This window comes from Silurus meridionalis, chromosome 1 (genome assembly GCF_014805685.1).
Source record: "Silurus meridionalis isolate SWU-2019-XX chromosome 1, ASM1480568v1, whole genome shotgun sequence".
Taxonomy (NCBI): Eukaryota; Metazoa; Chordata; class Actinopteri; order Siluriformes; family Siluridae; genus Silurus; species Silurus meridionalis.
Genome location: NC_060884.1, coordinates 35,066,699 through 35,088,972, shown reverse-complemented (window position 1 = coordinate 35,088,972; position 22,274 = coordinate 35,066,699). Strand labels below are relative to the sequence as shown.

Sequence of the window (22,274 nt, the reverse complement as noted above, 5' to 3'; positions counted from 1 at the left end):
GTGAGATAGTTCCTGTGAGAATGTCAGATAGTTCCTGTAAAAATGTGAGATAGTCCTTGTGAGAATGTAAAGACATTCCTGTAGGAACATTTCTGTGAGAATGTGAGATAGTTCCTGTGAGAATGTGAGGGCATTCCTGTGAGAACATTCCTGTAAGAATGTGAGATAGTTCCTGTGAGAATGTGAGATAGTTCCTGTGGGAATGTGAGGGCATTCCTGTGAGAATGTGGGATAGTTCCTGTGAGAATGTGAGATAGTTCCTGTGAGAATGTGAGGGCATTCCTGTGAGAACATTCCTGTAAGAATGTGAGATAGTTCCTGTGAGAATGTGAGATAGTTCCTGTGGAATGTGAGGGCATTCCTGTGAGAATGTGAGATAGTTCCTGTGAGAATGTGAGAGAGTTCCTGTGAGAATGTGAGAAAGTTCCTGTGGGAATGTGAGGGCATTAGTGTGAGTAAGGACATTTGTGAGTTTGTGAGGGCATTAGTGAGGGCATAGTTTCATATGTGAGGTCATAGTTTCTGTGAAAATGTAAAATAGTTCGTGTAAAAATGTGACAGTTCCTGTGAGAAAGTGAGAGAGTTCCTGTGAGAATGTGAGAGAGTTCCTGTGAGAATATAAGAAAGTTCCTGTGAGAAAGTGAGAACTTGTGAGAATGTTGATGTGTGTGAGATGTAAAGAGACGCTGGAGTCTTTATTTTTTTGACGTAAAACACTCCAATCCCACATTGTCCATGTGTTCTATAATGTGTTCTATAATGTGTTCTATAATGTGTTCTAAGTGTCATGAACGTGTCACATCTCTACGTCATTACAGCCTGATGATGTCATACTGAAATGCTGGTTTCTGATTGGCTGCTGGTATTTTCCTAAAAAACAGTTTTTCCTTTTTCCTCATTTTTTATTTTTATTCTACAGCCTAAGTCTAAATGAATAAAGTTTAATTTTATTTAATTACAAACATCTCTAATACTCAATTTGGCAGTGTGTGAGGGGTTATGATACGGTTATGACACATTTATTACACAGTTATAACATGTTATGAAGCAGTAATGTCAGGTTTTTGATGTTTATCGTAGGGCTTTGTGAGCAGGTGTGTTTAGGTGTATACGCTGGTACATGGTGTGTGTGTGTGTGTGTGTGTGTGTGTGTGTGTGTGTGTGTGTGTGTGTGTGTGCGTGTCTCAGGGCTGAAGACCATCGTGGGAGCTCTGATCCAGTCTGTGAAGAAGCTGTCTGATGTGATGATCCTCACCGTGTTCTGTCTCAGTGTGTTCGCTCTCATCGGCCTGCAGCTCTTCATGGGGAACCTGAGGCAGAAATGTGTGTTCTGGCCAATCAGCAATGAGACCATCACCTACCTGTCCAATGGGAGCAGAGGATTTGACTTTGACGAGTACATCATGAACGATAGTGAGTGAATTTGGTGAAGTTGTGTGCGCGTGCATGTGTGCGTGTGTGTGTGTGTGTGTGTGTGTGTGTGTGTGTGTGTGTGTGTGTGTGTGTGTGTGTGTGTGTGAATAATACTGTATTTCAGTAAAATGTATTACATTAAAATAGTTATTGTTCTGTTCTAGCAAATTTCTACTTCCTGCCGACCGGAGGAGACGCTTTACTATGTGGAAACAGCTCTGATTCTGGGTGAGGCTTAAACACACACACACACACACACACACACACACACACACACTGATTGATTGATTGATTAAAAGATAAATCAATAAAAAAAAGGAACATTGTGGGCATCAGACTGCATCGAGATTGGCAGTGCAATCTCCATGGTAACAGGAGCAGTAGCCCCGCCCACATTTAACAGTACAAAAATAAAATAATGGATCATATTAGATTTAATAATAAGTTAATAACTGATTATTAATAACTGTGTGTGTGTGTGTGTGTGTGTATGTGTAGACGCTGTCCGGAGGGTTACACTTGTATGAAGGCAGGTCGTAACCCTAACTACGGGTACACTAGCTTTGACTCGTTCGGCTGGGCGTTCCTTGCTCTCTTCCGACTCATGACACAGGACTTCTGGGAAAATCTGTACCAGCTGGTATGTTCTCACGTCTCCCCTCACCCTAATTCTTATCTCCTGCAGCTCTGCATGTGAAGTTCAGGGTTCCTGTGTAGAAAAAGCTTTAGGTTTAAATTCAGAGTCACGTTTGAACATGAATGCAGTTGTGTGAGTAGAGTTGCTGGTGTTCTGCACCTGAGCTCTGCATTTAATTATTGACATGTAGATCAGACCTCCGAGATTCTTCTTGTTTCTTCTTTAGTTCTTTAGTGATATTTTGTCCTCAACTCTGCAGAAAAAGAAGTGTACATCTGAATGCTGTAAAGGTCATAGGAAACACAGTGAATTTCGTTGCTCTTGTGTTTGACCAGTCAGTGAGCTGCACACATTCTATTGGCTGTTACATAAAAGTGAGGGATTACAGATCTGGCACTCGAGCCACATTATTAACAACTTTATTTCTTACTGATTTCTCATCTTGATTTAGACCCTCCGAGCTGCAGGAAAGACCTACATGATCTTCTTTGTGCTGGTGATCTTTGTGGGTTCCTTTTACCTGGTTAACCTGATCCTGGCTGTGGTGGCCATGGCCTATGAAGAGCAGAACCAGGCCACTATTGAAGAGGCCCAGCAGAAAGAGGAGGAGTTTAAAGCCATGCTGGAGCAGCTCAAGAAACAGCAGGAGGAGGCTCAGGTGAGTGATGTCACTGAACTACATACTCCATGCCTTTTAAAGCAAACATGTGTGATGTGAGATTTCTGAAAGGTTTGGAGACTCGCTCAATTTAAAAGAAAGAATTTTATATATCTACGTTTCCACACTATCACTTTCAAAATAGTCCCCTTACACAGTAATACAGCGCCTCCCAGTGTCCTTCTGGAACGTGTCCTCTAAGTCTTCCCTTCGAAGTGTGTCAAGCACCTTCTGCGATTCGCGCCGGATCTCCACAACTGTGTCAAAATGGCGTGCCGGATCTTCATCTTCAGGAAGAGGGTGAAGAACAAAGGAGCCAAATCTGGCGAGTAGGGTGGAGGAAGTGAGATTATGTGGGTTGTTCTCTGGTGATCATCATGCAGGTTGAGCTCATCAAAGGTCTTACTGATCCCTTGTCATCTTCCGGTGATGTTCTTCCGCTCTTGAAGCACAAGTGCTGCTCAAAACACAAATTCAAATTCAAAATTCTAACAAAAATGTAAATTGTATTTGTCACATACACATTCATACAGTGACATGCAGTGAAATGCTTTTGAACATGAAAAATAATTACAATATGAAGAGAACAATAAAAGAGTAAAGCAACATAAAAATTAATTAAAAAAAATAAAGTATAAAAGTATATTAAAATATAATCTGACTATAAAGTATGAAAAGGTTAAAACACACTAGAAAGGAACTAGGCAGTGAGATGGAGAGAGCGGTCCAGTTCTAGATCCTGGGTGTTTCCTGGTTTAAACTCCGAATGGTCTGCGGGAAGAAGCTCCTCCTCATTCTCTCTGTGTTCACTTTCAAGGAGCGAAATCGCTTCCCTGAACGGAAAAGAGAAGACCTCAAACACCTCGAACAACTCGTTGCAGTGTCGCCGTATGTCAAACGTGTGTCAAGTCAAACGTCTCTGTATGAGATTTGCCCAGTTTCATGCAGACTTTCACATTTGCTGTTTGTTCTAACTTGCTGTTCGTGATGAAATCGCCGATGTGGGAACACACGTGGGTCCGAACAGCACCAGCACCATCTTGGTTGCTGTAGTAACAGTAGGTCATAAATTGAGGGTAAAATTATGCAAATGATGAATTATACTGAAATCTCAGTTCATGAGTGATACTGACCTGGTAGGGCATGTGGATGTTGCAATATATTTGATGTATAAATGAATCATGTGAAAGCAGTGTGAAACATGAAATCCTGCAGATTTGGAGCAGCAGATCCGGCTCATGTTTTACACGAGTGTGATCTCCGTGACTCCATGATGCCAGACAGGATGGTTTATGATTCTGAATTTACAGAATTGGAATGGTGCAATGAAGAAAAAACATGCAGTGATTATCAGCTGTATGGAAGCTAACACCATGCTGGAGAAAGAGCGCTTCTGAGAATAGCCAGCTGGGTATGAGCTGTAAGAGAAAGGCTACAAACACCGTGCCAGGTTCCTCCTCTATCAGCCCAGAACCCAAAGCTATGGGTTAAACCTTCCCTGCTCAGACACATCAGTAAGCCTCGAGTGAACATGACCCGTTCTCCATAGTAAAATATACCCCACAACACTAGACGTTTTGAACACTCAATCCCTCAGACCCTTATGCTTACCCATTTTTTCACATCAACTTCTAAAATTTAATATTTAGATTGGTGTGTGTGTGTGTGTATGTGTGTGTGTGTGTCTTTATATTGGTATATATTTGTTCTTTTTTTTTTTTGTCCTGGATCTCAGGCCAATGCAATGGCCACGTCAGCAGGGACAGTATCTGAGGATGCTGTCGAGGGTGATAGAGGAGGACATCTGTCCCGCAGTTCCTCTGAGGTGTCCAAGCTGAGCTCCAAAAGTGCCAAGGAGCGAAGGAACAGGAAGAAAAAGTGGAAAAAAGAGCAGGAAAAGGAAAAAGGAGACAGCGAGAAAGTGGTCAAATCCGAGTCGGATGACGGCAGCAAGAGGAGTCGCTTCCGTTTCCCTGACAACCGGTTGGGCAGGAAGACCTCCATCATGAACCAGGTGAGATCAGGAGGAGTCCAACCCTAAAATAGAAGGCATTAATACAATTATTGACTTTCAGGAGTGGTGTGGTGTGGTGGTGGGGTGGTGTGCTACTAAACACTTGATTGTGTGAGTGATTGTGTAAACTCCTCCCACCCCTCCTCACTCCTAAACTCCTCCCACTCCTCCTCAATCCTAAACTCCTCCCACTCCTCCTCACTCCTAAACTCCTCACACTCCTCCTCACTCCTAAACTCCTCACACTCCCCCTCACTCCTAAACTCCTCACACTCCTCCCAACTCCTAAACTCCTCACACTCCCTCCAACTCCTAAACTCCTCACACTCCTCCTCACTCCAAAACTCCTCCCACTCCTCCTCACTCCTAAACTCCTCACACTCCTCCCAACTCCTAAACTCCTCACTCCTCCCAACTCCTAAACTCCTCACACTCCTCCCAACTCCTAAACTCCTCACACTCCTCCTCACTCCAAAACTCCTCACACTCCTCCTTACTCCTAAACTCCTCACACTTCTTCTCACTCCTAAACTCCTCCCACTCCTCCTCACTCCAAAACACCTCCCACTCCTCCTCACTCGTAAACTCCTCACACTCCTCCTCACTCCTAAACTCCTCACACTCCTCCCAACTCCTAAACTCCTCACACTCCGCACACCTCCTAAACTCCTCACACTCCTCCTCACTCCTACACTCCTCACACTCTTCTCGTACCACCTTTTTGTGCTCGGCTGATTTATAAGCTTTAGCTGACAGATTGGGAACAGTGCTCTAGAGAATTCCCACCTCCTCCTCCCATGTGTGTAGGTGTGAGTTACACTGGGGATGTTTCCTAGAACAATTTATCCTTCGTTTTTATTTGCATAAATGAATTCACACGTGTTGCTAAAGCCTTATTGGGATGGTCTTTATTTCTCAGGTTGGTGTTTGTAATCGGTGATCTGCTGCATTTGTTCTGTCTCAGCTGTGTGATCGTGATCAGGCTGTAGATGTTGCTCCAAAGGTGTTGGATGGTTGGTAGCAAAGTCAGGTTCCTCCCAGTGCTCCTCCTCCGCTCGGCTCGACTTTGTGTTTCTGCTTTGTGTGTTGTGTATTTTATTGCATATATAATTACTGATTGATCGTTCATTTTAGCCTCAATGATTAGACAAAGAGCAGAAGATGTTGTTGAGGTTTTCATTGGGAGTGCCGACGATGGACAGGATCAGAAATTAGTTTTTTAGAGGGACAGCACATGTAGGACGTTTTGGAGACAAGGTGAGGGAGGTGAGATTGAGATGGTTTGGACATGTGCAGAGGAGGGACATGGGGTATATCAGTAGGAGAATGCTGAGGATGGAGCCACCAGGAAGGAGGAAAAGAGGAAGAACAAGGAGGAGGTTTATGGATGTGGTGAGGGAAGACATGCAGGTAGTTGGTGTAAAAGAGGCAGATGTAGAGGAGAGAGGGGTATGGAGATGGATGATCCGCTGTGGCGCCCCCTAATGGGAGGAGCTGAAAGAAAAAGAAGAAGAAGAAGAAGAATTAGACAAAGTGCAGCAGAGATCAGACCAAGTGTTTATGTCCTGCTCATCCGTCTGCACTAACTGTATTAGTTTGCTTTAAATATTTTTGTTTTTTCCCTGAGAAATTGATATCTATTATATTCTTTCCTTTGTGTATGAGTCTTTGTTTAAATCTACATTCTGCTGATACTTTTCTGAGATGAGTACGACTCCTGATGCTGTAATGGGCTTTCGTTTGGGTGGGTTATCTGCGGTGAACTTCTCTGCACGCTGTATCATCTTCGGAACTAAAGTCTGTGAGTCTGCTAGTCAGAGGAAGGGTGATGTGGTGCGGTCAGGGTGACGCCATGCTTTCAACGGCTCTGTCTGAATTATTCATCCCGCTTCTATAAATCTTTTATCTCCATCTGAAAGCTGAAATATGGCCTGGGTTTTTGGCAGAAGCTTGAGCTCCTGTAAATCCTGTATGTTGGACGAATCCGGCTGAGACTCCACCCAGTCAGGTGACTACAGGTGATTCATGATAGCTGACTCTGATTACAGATGATAGTAAATAATAACATCTGATTACATCAGAGTACAGGTGATCACAATTACTGGATAATAAAGGCGATTACAGCGGATTACAGGTGATTATATGAGATTACAGCAGAGTATATGTGAATACTAGAGTTTGTATTTTACGGTTTGTAAATTACAGGTGATTACAGGTGATTACTGGACATTATAAAAGATTACACCAGATTACAAGCGATTATATAACAGCAGATTGCATCAGAGTACATGTGATTACTGGTGATTACTGGGCATATAGACAATTAAATCAGATTACAGGTTGATTTCTGGAGATTACATCAGATTACAGATGATTACATAATAGCAGATTGCAGCAGAATACAGGTGATTATATGAAATTACAGCAGAGTACAGGTGATTACTGGATAATATTAAAGATTTCACCAGATTACAGGTGATTACTGGACATTATAGATTACACCAGATTACAGTGATTACTAGAGATTGTAGCAGAATACATGTGATTGCAGCAGATTACAAGAGATTAATAACGTTACTTCAAACTACAGCATATTGAAGCAGAGTGCAGGTGATTATACGAGACTACAGGAGATTGTATGTGGTTAAAGAAGCTTGTATGGTGATTGTAGTAGTTACCAGCAGATTACACGTGATGTCAGAGACCGGCATGGACAGATTAATGGCAAGAATAATCTCAGGGAAATAAAAAGCCAGTGAGATAATCTGGCCCAGAGTAAATGTCTTTGGTGTCCTTAAATACTGGGTGGCGCATGAAAAATGGCATGATGGCTGCCGACCAAGGAGCAGAAGATCAGAAGATCCTGACATGTTACCAGGAGATTACAACAGACTACAGCAGATTATATGTTATTTAATATTGTTACCAGCAACTAAAGAAGATTACACCAGATTATAAATGATTACAGGTTACTGGTGTTCAGATTACACATTACAAGAGATTACAGGTGATTAATGTTGGAGGAAGATACATCAGATTACTGCAGATTAGGAGGCTACAGCAGATTACAGGTGATTACCAGCGATTATAAATTACAGCAGATTACAGGTGATTACCAGTTATTATAGAAGATTACAGGTGACTACAGCAGATTACAGAATATACAGGAGACTGAAGCTGATGAGATGTGATACCATTCTTTAACAGGGTCTGTTTAAAAGCCTCCCCCTCTGTTATACAGCTCGATATATGGAAAGTCTAAAGATGAAAAAGCGGAACTCAAATGCAGGAGCAGAAAAATCTCGTTATTTTTATCATATTTGTTCTGCTCCTGACTTTCTCTTTTTCCTTCTTCCTTTCTCTCATTCTCTCTCTGGGTGTGAATTTAAATGTGAATTTGTGAAGATGTTTCTTCTTTAAATCTGGCATGAAAATGCAGAATGTCATGTAGATGGCTGTAATGGTTGTGCTCTCTACTTGCTTGGATGCTTAAAATGACGGTTCCTTCACCAGATTGTAAAGCTCTTCTGTATGTTTCTACTGAAGTTCAGAAGCTTTTGTGTTTGGAACCAACAAATAGCCTGCACCTTTTGATCTAAGTAGGCGTGGAGGATCATCCTGGTACAGAAGTTCACTCAGATACTGTGGCGTGAGAGCGTTAAGTGCTTTATACGTCAGTAGTAGTATTTTATAATCAGTGTGAGATGTAATTGGGAGCAGTGTAGATGATTAAAACAGGGCTGATGTGATCATATTTTCTAGATCTAGTGAGGACTCTTGCTGCTGCATTCTGAACTAACTGAAGCTTATTTCTGCACTTGGAGGTGATGTACCACTGGGTAAAGGTTGATAGCGTTAGCATTAGCCATGGGGCCTCATGTTACCTGAGGTTGTAGCTGAGAGGTTTGTGTGCAGCAATGCAGATCATAACCACTTTACCAGATCAATGGCATTCATTTGTGTGTGTGTGTGTGTGTGTGTGTGTGTGTGTGTGTTGGTATGGGAAGTGGAGTAGTCAGAGCTGAGAGGACTCCTGGGCTTGTGGCTCTGCAGTGGACAAGCAGCCCATTAGAGAGAAGCCACTCAGACCCACCGCAGTGAAAATGCCTGCGCTAGCAGCTAGCGTTCTGCACTATCAGTGAATTTCAGCAAGCAGCTAAACACTCTGCAGCATCACTCATTTTCATCCACAACTCTGTGTTAAATCAGCACTTCACAGTTACTAGTGTGTGATACGATGTGATATGATATTAATAATAGGATTTTAATGATATGATATTAATTATATGATACCTTGAGATAAGATACAATACAATATATGATATTAATTATATATTAATTATATGATATGATATATGATACGATACGATACGATACAATATGATGATGATGTTATATGATATGATATGAAATGTTATAAAAATACAATATGATATGAATTTTATGGTATGATATTAATGGTATGATATGATATGATACAATACGATATGATATTTATATGATATGTTTTTATATTTGATGTATGCACTTTAAAACTAATGGCATTGTTTAATTGTTACTAATGGCATTTTCTTTCTCTAACTCTGTCTGTCTGTAGTCTTTATTAAGTATACCAGGCTCGCCCTTCATGTCCCGTCATAACAGTCGCAGCTCCATCTTCAGCTTTAAGGGGCGAATGCGGGACATAGGCTCGGAGAACGAGTTTGCAGATGACGAGCACAGCACGGTGGAGGAGAGCGAAGACCGCCGTGGCTCCCTCTTCATTCCGTATCGCCGCAACAGCTACAGCGGTTACAGTCAGGGCTCATCGCGCATCAACCCCCTGGCGCCACACACAGGCTGCAAGAGGAACAGCACGGTCGACTGCAACGGCGTGGTGTCTCTGATCGGGCCCGGGCCCGGACGCCTTCTGCCTGAGGTGAAAATAGATAAGGCAGCCTCTGACGACAGTGTAAGGACGTCCACAGGGAAAGTTTACAGTCTAGGCATGACACCAGCGGCCCGATCTTTATCCCCCCCATGCATTTTGACTTCGACTTCCATCCTGCCTTTCTGCTATCTCAATTCTGTTCTTGTTTTTTTTCCCTTTTCTTCTTACCCTGTGCTCACACCGGCTGCACTGCGACAAAGCAGGAAAAGGTTCTCTTGAGACGACTTATGCATAGACGTATGAGCGTAGACGTACCGAGCATGGACAAACCGAGTGTAAACATAAGAACGTAAACACATGAGTTAAGATGAACAAGTGTAGACAAAATGAGCAAAGGTGTACCGGTGTTGAAATATGAGTGTAGACGTAAGAACAGGGATGGTTAGATTTTCAAGTTATGTGAGATAAGATCTGACACATCGCCATCATCAAAGTTAGGGATTACCAGTATAAATTAATCAGTTTTTACTGATGCAAAAACGATGCATCGTGATAAAAAGGCCAACTTATATCTGACGCATCCCATCGTTAACTTTTATGCACCGGTGCAAGTTGAGACATGGCCTAGTCTACCCAGGAGTCCTAACGAATGATGATCAGTATGGGGTAGTATCATGAAATTAGTTACCAATATAATCTGTGATCATTTGTGTAAAATCCTGTTCTATCAGCACCACTGCTGCTACATCAATATGACGTATAATACACTACCGAGACCAAGGCGTGTCCGAAGAGTCACAGAATATAGATTAACATGGCAGAGGTAGAGCTGCATCTTCCTGGAGACAAAACAGAAAGTTTCTTAGTTAATTCTTTTTGCACTACAAAGTAGATTTGTTACATTTGTACCATATTAAATTACATAGCATCGTATTGAAACACATTGTGGTGAATTGAATCAAAAACAGATCTGCATCTATATAGGGGCGAATCGAATCTCATCGTTAGCTGCTTAATATGGATCTTTTTAGATGTACGAGTGACATGGAAAGTAAGATGGATGGATGACTCTTTTTCATTTCATGAACTTGCATTTTTGGTTTCAGCCAGATGTTCATTTTCTCAAAGCAGATACGTATTTGAACATTTCATGTACATGAATAGACCAGTAGCTGCGTTTTCATGCTGAACAGACACACATGAGGAAGTAAGAGCGTTTTCTTTTATTCCATAAGAATGTTATTATCTTTAGTGATTGAGTGCTCTACAGCCGGCTGTTTATTTCACTAGCTGTATCATGGTATTCAGATTACCATGGAAACGGCTGTACACTGTAACAGGTAATGAGCTAAAACATGGCTGCAGGTGTGAACGCAGGGTTTCGTTGCCCCAAACTTGTGATATGCCTCTGAATGGCAGAAGAACTTTCCCCCAGCTCGTGCTCTCTATCCTGAACAAACTGATCTCCTTCTACTTCCCCCACATTTACTGTCTTCTTTTATAAAATAATCAATTTAACTCCCCATACTCTACACATCTAACTCTATTATACAGTCCACCATTTTAATTCTCTTCTCCTTCACCTCAGAACAAGTCTTCTGTCTCTGTCCTCTTTTTTCATGGTCTTTCTTCCCTCCTCCAGATTAAATGTGACCCAGCAGAAACCTTTCCTAACCTTTTCCAGTAACAACATTTTCCTCATATTAGCTAGCATGGTAGACTGACTTCCTTATACTCTCTCTCCAGGCTTTACCTTTTTAAATCTCTGGTTGAGGCATGAACTCTTGTCTGGTTGAGGCCCACTTTCCACACAGAATAGCCACCGACACCACACCGACGCACATCTGTATCCCAGAAGCTCATAGCGATGAGAGGTTTTTGTGGTGTTTCATTTGTCTTGGGCTTCATGAAGGTCTCAGAGCTTAGTAGAAAAAAACTTGTTTACATGTATAAGAAACATCATGAATCAATTCATAATTTATTATAAGCTATTTGGTTACAGATGGAGACCTGTGTGTGTGTGTGTGTGTGTGTGTGTGTGTGTGTGTGTGTGTGTGTGTGTGTGAGAGAGAGAGAGAGAGAGAGAGTGTGTGTGAGAGAGTGTGTGTTGGAGACTGGGCCTCAAATTGTTTAAATGAACCTCCTTTTCTTCTGTGTGCATGTTCATGCATGTGAACATTGTGATATGGACAGTGGAACCATGTGATTATGCTCTGTTGGTAAGATAGATAGATAGATAGATAGATAGATAGATAGATAGATAGATAGATAGATAGATAGATAGATAGATAGATAGATAGATAGATAGATAGATAGATAGATAGATAGATAGATAGATAGATAGATAGATAGATGCAGAGATTAAATGTATGTTATTTTTAGTGTCAAAGTGTTTAAGGGAACTTTTCCTTTACATCTTGCAGAGTGCAGGGTCAGAATAGAAGTGCAGAGTTGGATGTGAAGTGTGGGGTTATGGTTATATTGTGGGGTAAGGGATGTAGTGTGGGGTTGGAGTTATAGTGGGGTTTAGGATTTTAGTGTAGGCGTTAGCGTTATAGTGTGGGGTTATGGATATAGTGTGGGGTTATAGTGTGGAGTTAGGGTTATAATGTGGGGTTAGGGTTATAGTGTGGAGTTGGGGATATAGTGTGAGATAGGGCTATAGTGTGGGGTTATGAATAAAGTGTGGGGTTATAGTGTGGATTTAGGGCTATAGTGTGGGGTTATAGTGTGGAGTTAGGGTTATAGTGTGGGGTTAGGTAATAGTGTGGCGATAGGGATATAATGTGGGGTTATAGTGTGGAGTTATGGATATAGTGTGGGATTATAGTGTGAGATAGGGATATAGTGGGGTTATAGTGTGGGGTTAGGGATATAGTGTGGGGTTAGGGTTATAGTGTGGAGTTAGGGATATAGTGGGGTTATAGTGTGAGTTAGGGATATAGTGTGGGGTTTTAGTGTGGAGTTAGGGATATAGTGTGGGGTTATGGTTGCAGTGTGGGGTTATAGTTCTTATATGCAGGGTCTGAGTTCAGGGTCTGAGTGCAGGGTCTAAGTGCAGGGTCTTAGTGCAGGGTCTGAGTGCAGGGTCTGAGGAGTGCAGGGTCTAAATGCAGGGTCTGAGTGCAGGGTCTGAGAAGTGCAGGGTCTGAGTGCAGGGTCTGAGGAGTGCAGGGTCTAAATGCAGGGTCTGAGTGCAGGGACTGAGTGCAGGGACTGAGTGCAGGGTCTGAGTGCAGGGACTGAGTGTAGGGTCCGAGAAATGCAGGGTCTGAGTGCAGGGACTTAGTGTAGGGACTGCGTGCAGGGTCCGAGTGCAGGGACTGAGTGCAGGGTCTGAGTGCAGGGACTGAGTGTAGGGACTGAGTGCATGGTCTGAGGAGTGCAGGGTCTGAGTGCAGGGTCGGAGGAGTGTAGGGTCTGAGTGCAGGGTCTAAATGCAGGGTCTGAGGAGTGCAGTGACTGAGTGCAGGGTCTGAGGAGTGCAGGGACTGAGTGCAGGGTCTAAATTCAGGGTCTGAGGAGTGCAGGGTCTGAGTGCAGGGACTGAGTGCAGGGACTGAGTGCAGGGACTGAGTGCAGGGACTGAGTGCAGGGTCTGAGGAGTGCAGGGACTGAGTGCAGGGTCTGAGGAGTGTAGGGACTGAGTGTAGGGACTGAGTGCAGGGTCTGAGGAGTGCAGGGTCTGAGGAGTGCAGGATCTAAAGGCAGGGTCTGAGGAGTGCAGGGACTGAGTGCCGGGTCTGAGGAGTGCAGGGTCTGAGTGCAGGGACTCAGTGTAGGGACTGAGTGCAGGGTCTGAGTGTAGGGACTGAGTGCAGGGTCTGAGGAGTGCAGGGACTGAGAAGTGCAGGGACTGAGTGTAGGGTTATGCACTGAGTGCAGGGTCTGAGAAGTGCAGGGTCAGGATGGAGAGGTCAGGGTTGGAGAACAGGGTCAGAATGCACGGTCAGGGTCAATTTATATATATATATATATATGACTGCCAGATAAGGTGAGTATGATGATGATGATGATGATGATGATTAGTAGGGAGTAAAGTGAGATGCTGAGTCATGAATGTGGAAGGAAGATCATTTATAGACCGATATTTGTACTTTTGTTGAAGGTCAATGATGTGTGTTACTGTGTGTATATGTGTTTTTTTTCGACTTTTTCTCATTTCTCCTTCTTGTGTATAGACGACTGAAGTAGACATAAAGAGGAAACACTCAGGTTCTCTCATGGTGTCTGTGGATCAGCTGAACACATCGTTCGGACGTAAAGAGCGAGCGAACAGTGTGATGACCGTCATCACTAACACTCTAGTGGAGGGTATTACATGTCTGACAGAGTTTTATCCATGCTTTTCGTTATTATTTTCATCTGTAGGTGCTTGGCCCTCTTTCCTAAACCTGTATGTTGTTTGGTGTTCCTCACAGAGTTGGAGGAGTCTCAGAGAAAGTGTCCTCCATGCTGGTACAAGTTTGCCAACACGTTTCTGATCTGGGAATGTTGTCCACTTTGGGTGAAAATCAAAGAGATTGTAAATCTGATAGTAATGGATCCATTTGTGGATTTGGCCATAACCATATGTATCGTGCTGAACACCGTGTTCATGGCGATGGAGCACTACCCCATGACCGAAGAATTCGAGAAGGTTCTAAGTGTAGGAAATCTGGTAAGTTAGATCACAAGTGGACGAGGAACCGTTCTCCTGGTAGAGCAACTCATGTTATTGAATATGCGCTAAAGGAACACGACAGATCTAAACTACCTTTTGGAGGTACCCAAGCTGGAGATCCCTGTGAACAAGGCTTTGCATGGAAACGCTAAAGTATCAGACCAAAAACATTCATATTAACCTCTACTACTCACAGAGCTTCTGTTCTGGACAATTAATCAACACCATCTGACCCAATTACAGTCCAGAGTGTTAACATACATTTGGATTGTAGTTTGTATTAAAATAATACAATGGCAAATGTATAGTTTGTATTGCAAGGTATTTTTCTGCTTCCAGGTTTTCACGGGTATCTTCACAGCTGAGATGTTTGCAAAGCTGATAGCAATGGACCCTTATTACTACTTTCAGGAGGGCTGGAACATCTTTGATGGCTTCATCGTGAGTCTCAGTTTGGTGGAGTTGGGGCTAGCTGATGTTGAGGGATTGTCAGTGCTGAGATCCTTTCGATTGGTAAGGGATGATTCATTACATAAAGCTGAGCAAATAATACAGTCAGCAAAGGAATGTTTTTTTCTGGATCTAGAAGAACAATTTCAAGAACATTTCTGTATGAAAGTATGAAGATATTCAATTTACAGCTGCTTGTGACCTTCAGAATTGGTTTTATTTTAAAATGTTTTTTAATGCATTAGTTGTTTGAGCACCAAATAATTCAAGAATTCACAGTTTGTTGAGTCCAAACTAAAGGTTATAGAGATGTGAATGTTGTCAGATTATTAGTAATACAGTGGTCCCCCGGAACTCATGGGGGTTATGTTCTAAGACCCCCACAAGTTCAGAAAATCCATGAATTCTGGACGCACCCCTGCAGCCCCTATGGTACCATAGTCAATTCATCTAGACATTGTCACTTTAATACAATAAACGTTCCTGAACATTACGTCCCGCTGCGGATTCTTGCGAATTTTAAAGTAACCCGCAACTTTTAAAGCCGCGAGTTCTGAAACGGCAATTACCGGAGGTTGACTGTACCTGCAGAGTTAACATGAAATTTGTATGCTAACTGGTTCTGAATGGTGACCCGATCTATGGAAAAGCATGGCCTCTATTAACGAATCAGCTTTCAGCAGTCAGACAATCACTTCTTGATTTTGAGCTTTATTTCCCTTCTGATTTCCTTCAGCTGAGGGTCTTCAAGCTGGCAAAGTCATGGCCCACTCTGAACATGCTGATCAAAATCATTGGGAACTCGGTGGGTGCTCTGGGAAACCTGACCCTGGTGCTGGCCATCATTGTCTTCATCTTCGCTGTGGTGGGAATGCAGCTGTTTGGAAAGAGCTACAAGGACTGCGTGTGTAAAATCGCCGCTGATTGCGACCTGCCTCGCTGGCACATGCACGACTTCTTCCACTCGTTCCTGATTGTGTTCCGTGTGCTGTGTGGAGAATGGATAGAGACCATGTGGGACTGCATGGAGGTGGCAGGACAGACCATGTGCCTTACTGTCTTCATGATGGTCATGGTCATCGGAAACTTAGTGGTGAGTTTGAACTGCATCCCACTGATTCTTTTATACCTCCACAAAAATGTGTGGAATATGTTTAATACATACACTTTCCAAGTTAACAACATAATAAGCTAGTGTTTAAGGGGAGGGGCCAGTGGTTATTGGCAGAGGCTAGTGTTTAAGGAAGGGTGTAGTGTTGAAGGGAATGAGATGGTGTTTAATTATAGGGTTTGGTGTTTAAGGGAATGGTGGTTAAGAAGGGTGTAGTGTTTATGAAAGGGTGGGATGGTGTTTGGCATAGTGTTTGGTGTTTAAGGGAATGTGATAGTGTTTAAGAAGGGTGTAGTGTTTAAGGAAGGGTGTATTGTTTAAGGGAATGGAATAGTGTTTAAGGGTATGGGATGGTGTTTAATAAAAGGGTTGGTGTTTAAGGGAGTGGGATGGTGTTTAAGGAATGTGCTAGTGTTTAAGGAATGGGATGGTGTTTAAGGAATGAGATGGTGTTTAAGGAATGGGATGGTGTTTGATGAGAGGGTTTTGTGTTTAAAAGAAATGGGATAGTGTTTACAAGAATGGGCTAGTGTTTAAGGAATGGGATGGTGTTTAATGAAAGAGTTTGGTGTTTAAGCGATGTAATGGTGTTTAAGGGAATGGGATGGTGGTTAAGAAGAGGGTGTAGTGTTTAAGGGAATGGGATAGTGGTTAATGAGAGGGTTTGGTGTTTGGTGTTTAAGGGGTGGGTTTAGTGTTTTTGTTCTTGACAATAAGTTGTGAAATTATTTATTCTTTATAAATTACATTTACTGCAGTTTCATATATATGTGTGTACAAAGCTCTTATATGTGCTCTATAATATGTTATAAATACATTTGTAATAATTAAAGGATTATAGGAAAAATGGAATAAGATCATAATAATTCGTGATACTCTGTGGCGAGCGAGTCTTATCGGTTCCTTTCTCCCAGGTACTGAACCTGTTCCTGGCTCTGCTGCTCAGCTCGTTCAGTGCTGATAATCTGGCTGCCACTGATGATGATGGGGAGATGAACAACCTGCAGATTTCAGTGATCCGGATTAAAAAGGGCATTGCCTGGGCCAAAATCCATGCTCGGCTGCTGGTGGCTCACGTTCTGAAAAAATCGCCCTTGGAGGACGAGGACAAGCCTTTAGATGACATGTACGAGAAGAAACTGAACCTCATCGGCAATCACACAGGAGTGGACATCAAATGTGGTGAGCTTGACTATGCTAAGAATGGCAACGGCACCACCAGTGGCATCGGCAGCAGTGTTGGGAAGTACATGATCGACGAGGACCGCATGTCCTTTATCCACAATCCCAATCTGACCGTTCGCGTCCCAATTGCCGTCGGCGAGTCGGATTTTGAGAACCTGAACACAGAAGACTTTAGCAGCGAATCGGACGTGGAGAACAGCAAAGACGTGAGTAAGAGGGAAAGGGACAGGTGTGTGGGAATAGTGACAGTAGAGCCTCATGGAGGTTTTCATATATGTCTAAAGTTTTATATGTTTCTCACATATTGAAACTTTTTTTAGGAGATGTTTCGTTTTTGGTTGCCATGGTTTCACAGGTAGCATAAGGATTGTGTCATATCCACACAAACTTTACACTAGATCAGTAGAGTATATATTGATATATTTCAGTTACTATATACTGTTATTACAAAATTGAAGCCACATAACTGTAACGGACGTCTTGGATGCAGGAGCATGAAATTGTTCCTTCTCTTGAACCAGGAGTCCCAAACATGTTCCAGCATGACAATACTCCTATGCACAAAGCCAGATCTGCTTTCCATGGGTTGGAGTGGAAGATCTCCTGCTATAGAGCTCCAACCCTATTGAACTTAAATGAATGTGAATGCTGACTGCACCCCAGACCTCCTCACCTTACCTACATCAGCACCTTACCAGTTACTTTACCAATTAGATTAGATTAGGTTAGATTTGATTTGAGTAGATTGAACTTGATTGTCATTGTGCAGGGAACATGTACAGAGCCAATGAAATGCAGTTAGCATCTAACCAGAAGTGTATAAGTTACATTACAGTCAGTAACAGTGGATAAATAGTGTATGAGGTTCATAAATACAGGTGTGATGGTGAATAATGTACAGAAGGTGCAGCAGGTAATAATATGTGGTAAATATAGTAATATACAATATACTGTGTAAAGATTATTCATAGATAAACGTGTTAGAAGATAAAATACTCAATGTAGTTATGTACAAGTATGAATGTAAGTATAATGCAGTATATACAGTATAAATATGGGTGGAATGAGTTATGGATGGTGAAAAAAGAAATGTGGAGTGAATAAACAGTGCAAAATACACAAAGGTGACTGCAGTATTGAATCAGCTGTTCAGTGCAGTAACAGCTACAGGAAAAACTATTCTTCAGTCTGTTTGTGCACCTCCTGATGGAAGAAGGGGAAATAGTCCATGGTTGGGGTGAGAGGGATCTTTGATGATGCCCTTTGCAGACAGCGTTTACTGTATATGTTCTCACAGGTGGGAAGCTGATTGCAGATGATTGGTTGTGCAGTCACCACCCTTCATGGTGTGAAGCAGTGCAGCTGCTGTACCACACTGAGATGCAGTTGGTGAGGACGCTCTCAATGGTACAGAGGTTAAGTTCTAGTATCCTGTAGCACAGACAGGACTTGTGGGTGAGGACCAGTCTTTTGAAGCCCTGTGTGATGACAGGGTGAGTGCGACGGGACGAATGTCACCCAGACAGAACAAGTGAAGAAGAGGTTGAGCTCGTTGGGGAGTGAAGCAGAACTGGTTGGTGGTTCCTCACTGGGTGCTTTGAGGTCAGTGATGGCCTTAATCCCTTGCCACATGCGTCAGGGGTCTGCAGAGCTAAAGTTGCTTCTCGATCCGCTGTTTGTATAAATGTTTGGCTTTGCAGATTCCCCTCCTCAGGTTGTCCCTGGCGGTGCTGTAGGCCTCCTGGTTTACAGACCTAAAGGCTGTGTTGTGTGCTTTGAGCAGAAGACAGACCTTCTGATTCATCCAGGGCTTCTGATTAGGGAGCACTATGATGTTCTTTTGTGTGGACACCCGATCCTGATGTGGTCAAGAACAAAGTTGTTGTAGATGTTAATGTTGGTGAGTAAGTGGTGGCCTGTGCAGCAAATTCAGACTTTTCCCTTTCACTGAGGTCAGTGAAGTGGAAAACTCCAGCACCATTACCTAGAAGCTGCTAAACCCATGCCTCGATCAGCTGAAAATATGATGAACCGTCCGTGTGGAAACATAGCAAAAGTTCCGTTTGGTGTCCTGATGATTTACGTCATTTAAAACATCATCATTACTTTTAAACATTTACAAGAATATATAGTCTTTATGTTGAGTTTGGTTTTACAAATATAAACATACATTTGCATAAGGCGTAAATATTTGTCCATGTCCATGTTAATTAGAGTATTAAACACTTGAAAAGTATAAAATTACAATGTACATTTAGAACAGAAACAAAATGTGCGATTAGGTTGCGATCAATCACGAGTTACCTCATGACAATCATGCGATTAATCAATTGACAGCTCTAATATATATACACAGCGTTATTTAAAAAGAATGAACCAATATCATGACGCATTGCTTCAGTTCTCAAGCATCGTCATGGAATGAGTCAGTTTATTTTTAGTCAGTCATTTACATTAAAGTTAATATTGAATATAATACTTGTGTCTTGGCTGGAGACTTTGACTGTATGACTTTTCCTTAATAAAATACTGCGTAAGGAAATCGGATCATTCTTTTTGAATAACCCTGTATGTGCTGGATATATTGTGGAGCACAGTCGTTTGTAAACCCTCACCACTTTCCCCACATCAGCGCAGAAAAAGCAGCTGGACGAAAATATAAAACCCCTCCCTCATGACCACATGATATCTGAGTCTGAAGTTGTGCAGTTTTGTGTGAGTAGATTAAAGACGATGAATTAAAACAGGACAAAGGTGCGCAGTCAGGACGAGTAGATTACGGCGGCATCACGCAGCAAATTCACGCTGCGTAGGCGGTACAGCCGGAGTGTTGAACTCGGCTACTGCTGTGATTTATTGCCTCCCTGCTTTTGCTGAGTGCTTCTCCACTCAGGGCTTCTTCTCCTTCGCTCAGCTGGAGCTCAGTTGCAGTCCAGGACATGATGTAATGTTTTATTTTATTGCTTTGATTTCTGTGTGTCAGTATGAGACCACACACACACACACACATATATATATATATATATATATATATATATATATATATATATATATATATATATATATATATAATCTGACCACTGAATGCTTTATAAAATCTGCATATTAATCCAGGTAATTTATTACAATTACATGAACCGATTGTTAACTTTTACACAGAATCCATCTTCATCATCAGTCACGCTGGTGATAAATGACTCTGGTCATGTGAGTGATTATGTAAACCCACCCACACATTAATACCACCAAGCTTCATGGTCCTCAAACAGAAATTGGGTTTATATCTAGTTCTGAATCATTCATATTCCATTTGTATTTCCTGCTAGATATTGTGGTGGAAAGATCCAGCTCTCTCTATCCCTGACCACAGACTGGGTCCTGAGTCTGACCCAATGTCTCAGTCCAAGTGGGACATTCCTGATACAGCTCTACTTGGTTAATAAAGTCCTATCATGGTGCCCAGTAAACCTCCGTTATCTCTTCTTGATTCAGAGGCTCTCCTGGATCATCATCGTATCATAAAGAATGAGTCTAGAAACCCCGAGGAGATCCCATGCCTTATAGCTTGTAACCAGAGCTAAGGAAAACTATTGACTGTAGACAGACCTGTAAACACAGAAATTCCTCCCAAACCTTGAGTTCCTCCTTCACCACCACAGCCCCATCTCTAAATCCAGAGGACTGTGATGTGTTGGCTGGATTAGCCTGCTCACATCCCCCTTACAAAGCTTGTTCTTGTGTGAGTAAAGAGCTGGTTTAGAGTTCCATGTCCCAGGAAGAACCAACATGGTTCATCCAGAAGACACTGAGCAAACGGCTGACCAAATCACTGCTACTGGCCACTGTGAAGAAATTGAACACCACAATAACCTCAGCCACAGGGATGGACTCCAAGACACCAGAGATATCTGGCTCTTCCTCTTAAAATTCACAGAGTCAAGAAGTTCCTCAAAACTCTCCTTCCACAGCTTGACATAACCCCCAGAGGTCACGTGTCTCATGTCTCAAATGGATAAAACCCGGATTTGTGATTTTAATCAAATCTGTTAATCTTTTTTGGACTCAGAAATCGATTGTCCCCTTGGAAACGTACACACACAAATTCTTAATGTTTTTCGGAGTCAGAGATTCCTAAGTGTAGAGATGTGAACCCAGTGTCAGTGCATTGAAAACTTGTCCAGAATAAGAAATAATAAAAGAATTAGAAAATACACGTCCTGAGACCAGTAACATGTAACACAATACACCACACCGCATCACACCACATCACACTAAATCACACCAAATGACACCACACCACTTTACACCACACCATATTACACCACACCGAATTACACCACACCACACCAAATTACACAACACCACACACACCAAATTACACCATAGCACACCACACGAATTACACCACACACACCATATTACACCACACAACACCACACCAAATGACACCACACCACACCAAATGACACCACACCACTTCACACCACATCATATTACACCACACCACACCGAATTACACCACACCACCAAATTACACAATACCACACCATATTACACCACACCACACCAATTACACCACGCCACACCACACCACACCACACCACACCAAATAACACCACACCACACCACACAAATTACACCATGCCACACCACACCACACCGAATTATACCACGCCACACCACACCACACCAAATTACACCACACCACACCACAATATATTACACCACACCACACCGAATTACACCACGCCACACCACACCACACCAAATTACACCACACCACACCAAATTACACACACCACACCAAATTGCACCATAGCACACCACACCACACACACCATATTACACCACACCACACCGAATTACACCACACCACACACACCAAATTACTCCACACCACACAAAATCACACAACACCAAATTACACCACACCACATTACACCACACCACACCATTACACCACACCACATTACACAACACCACACCACACCAAATTACACCACACCACATTACACAACACCACACTACACCAAATTACCACACCACACCACACCAAATTACACCACACCGCCTCACACCACACCACACCACACCACACCACACCACACCACATCACACCAAATTAAACCACATTACATCACATCAAATTACACCAGAACATAAAGCACCATCCACTACAGCTGCACTTATTCTGTCTTTCTCTCTCTGTCCTTCTGTTTGGATCTCTCTATATTACTTGTGTATATCACTTATATCACTTCACCCTCTCTCTC

At 42.5% G+C, this 22,274-nt stretch overlaps 1 protein-coding gene across 9 annotated transcripts in view; it reads left to right on the top strand.

Annotated features, from left to right (window-relative positions):
- scn8ab (sodium channel, voltage gated, type VIII, alpha subunit b) overlaps nt 1-22,274 on the top strand; it is a 97,020-nt gene that overhangs the window by 55,073 nt on the left and 19,673 nt on the right. For 5 of the 9 annotated variants that reach the window (XM_046845859.1, XM_046845900.1, XM_046845868.1 and 2 more), the window contains 11 exons: nt 1,189-1,413; nt 1,578-1,641; nt 1,912-2,053; nt 2,502-2,708; nt 4,444-4,722; nt 9,320-9,673; nt 13,774-13,906; nt 14,014-14,252; nt 14,595-14,768; nt 15,442-15,798; nt 16,731-17,207. In XM_046845859.1, coding sequence (XP_046701815.1) covers nt 1,189-1,413; nt 1,578-1,641; nt 1,912-2,053; nt 2,502-2,708; nt 4,444-4,722; nt 9,320-9,673; nt 13,774-13,906; nt 14,014-14,252; nt 14,595-14,768; nt 15,442-15,798; nt 16,731-17,207 — 2,651 coding nt within the window. The remainder of the gene's footprint in view (nt 1-1,188; nt 1,414-1,577; nt 1,642-1,911; nt 2,054-2,501; nt 2,709-4,443; nt 4,723-9,319; nt 9,674-13,773; nt 13,907-14,013; nt 14,253-14,594; nt 14,769-15,441; nt 15,799-16,730; nt 17,208-22,274) is intronic. The other 4 variants (XM_046845884.1, XM_046845929.1, XM_046845892.1 and 1 more) reach the window with 1 other exon arrangement.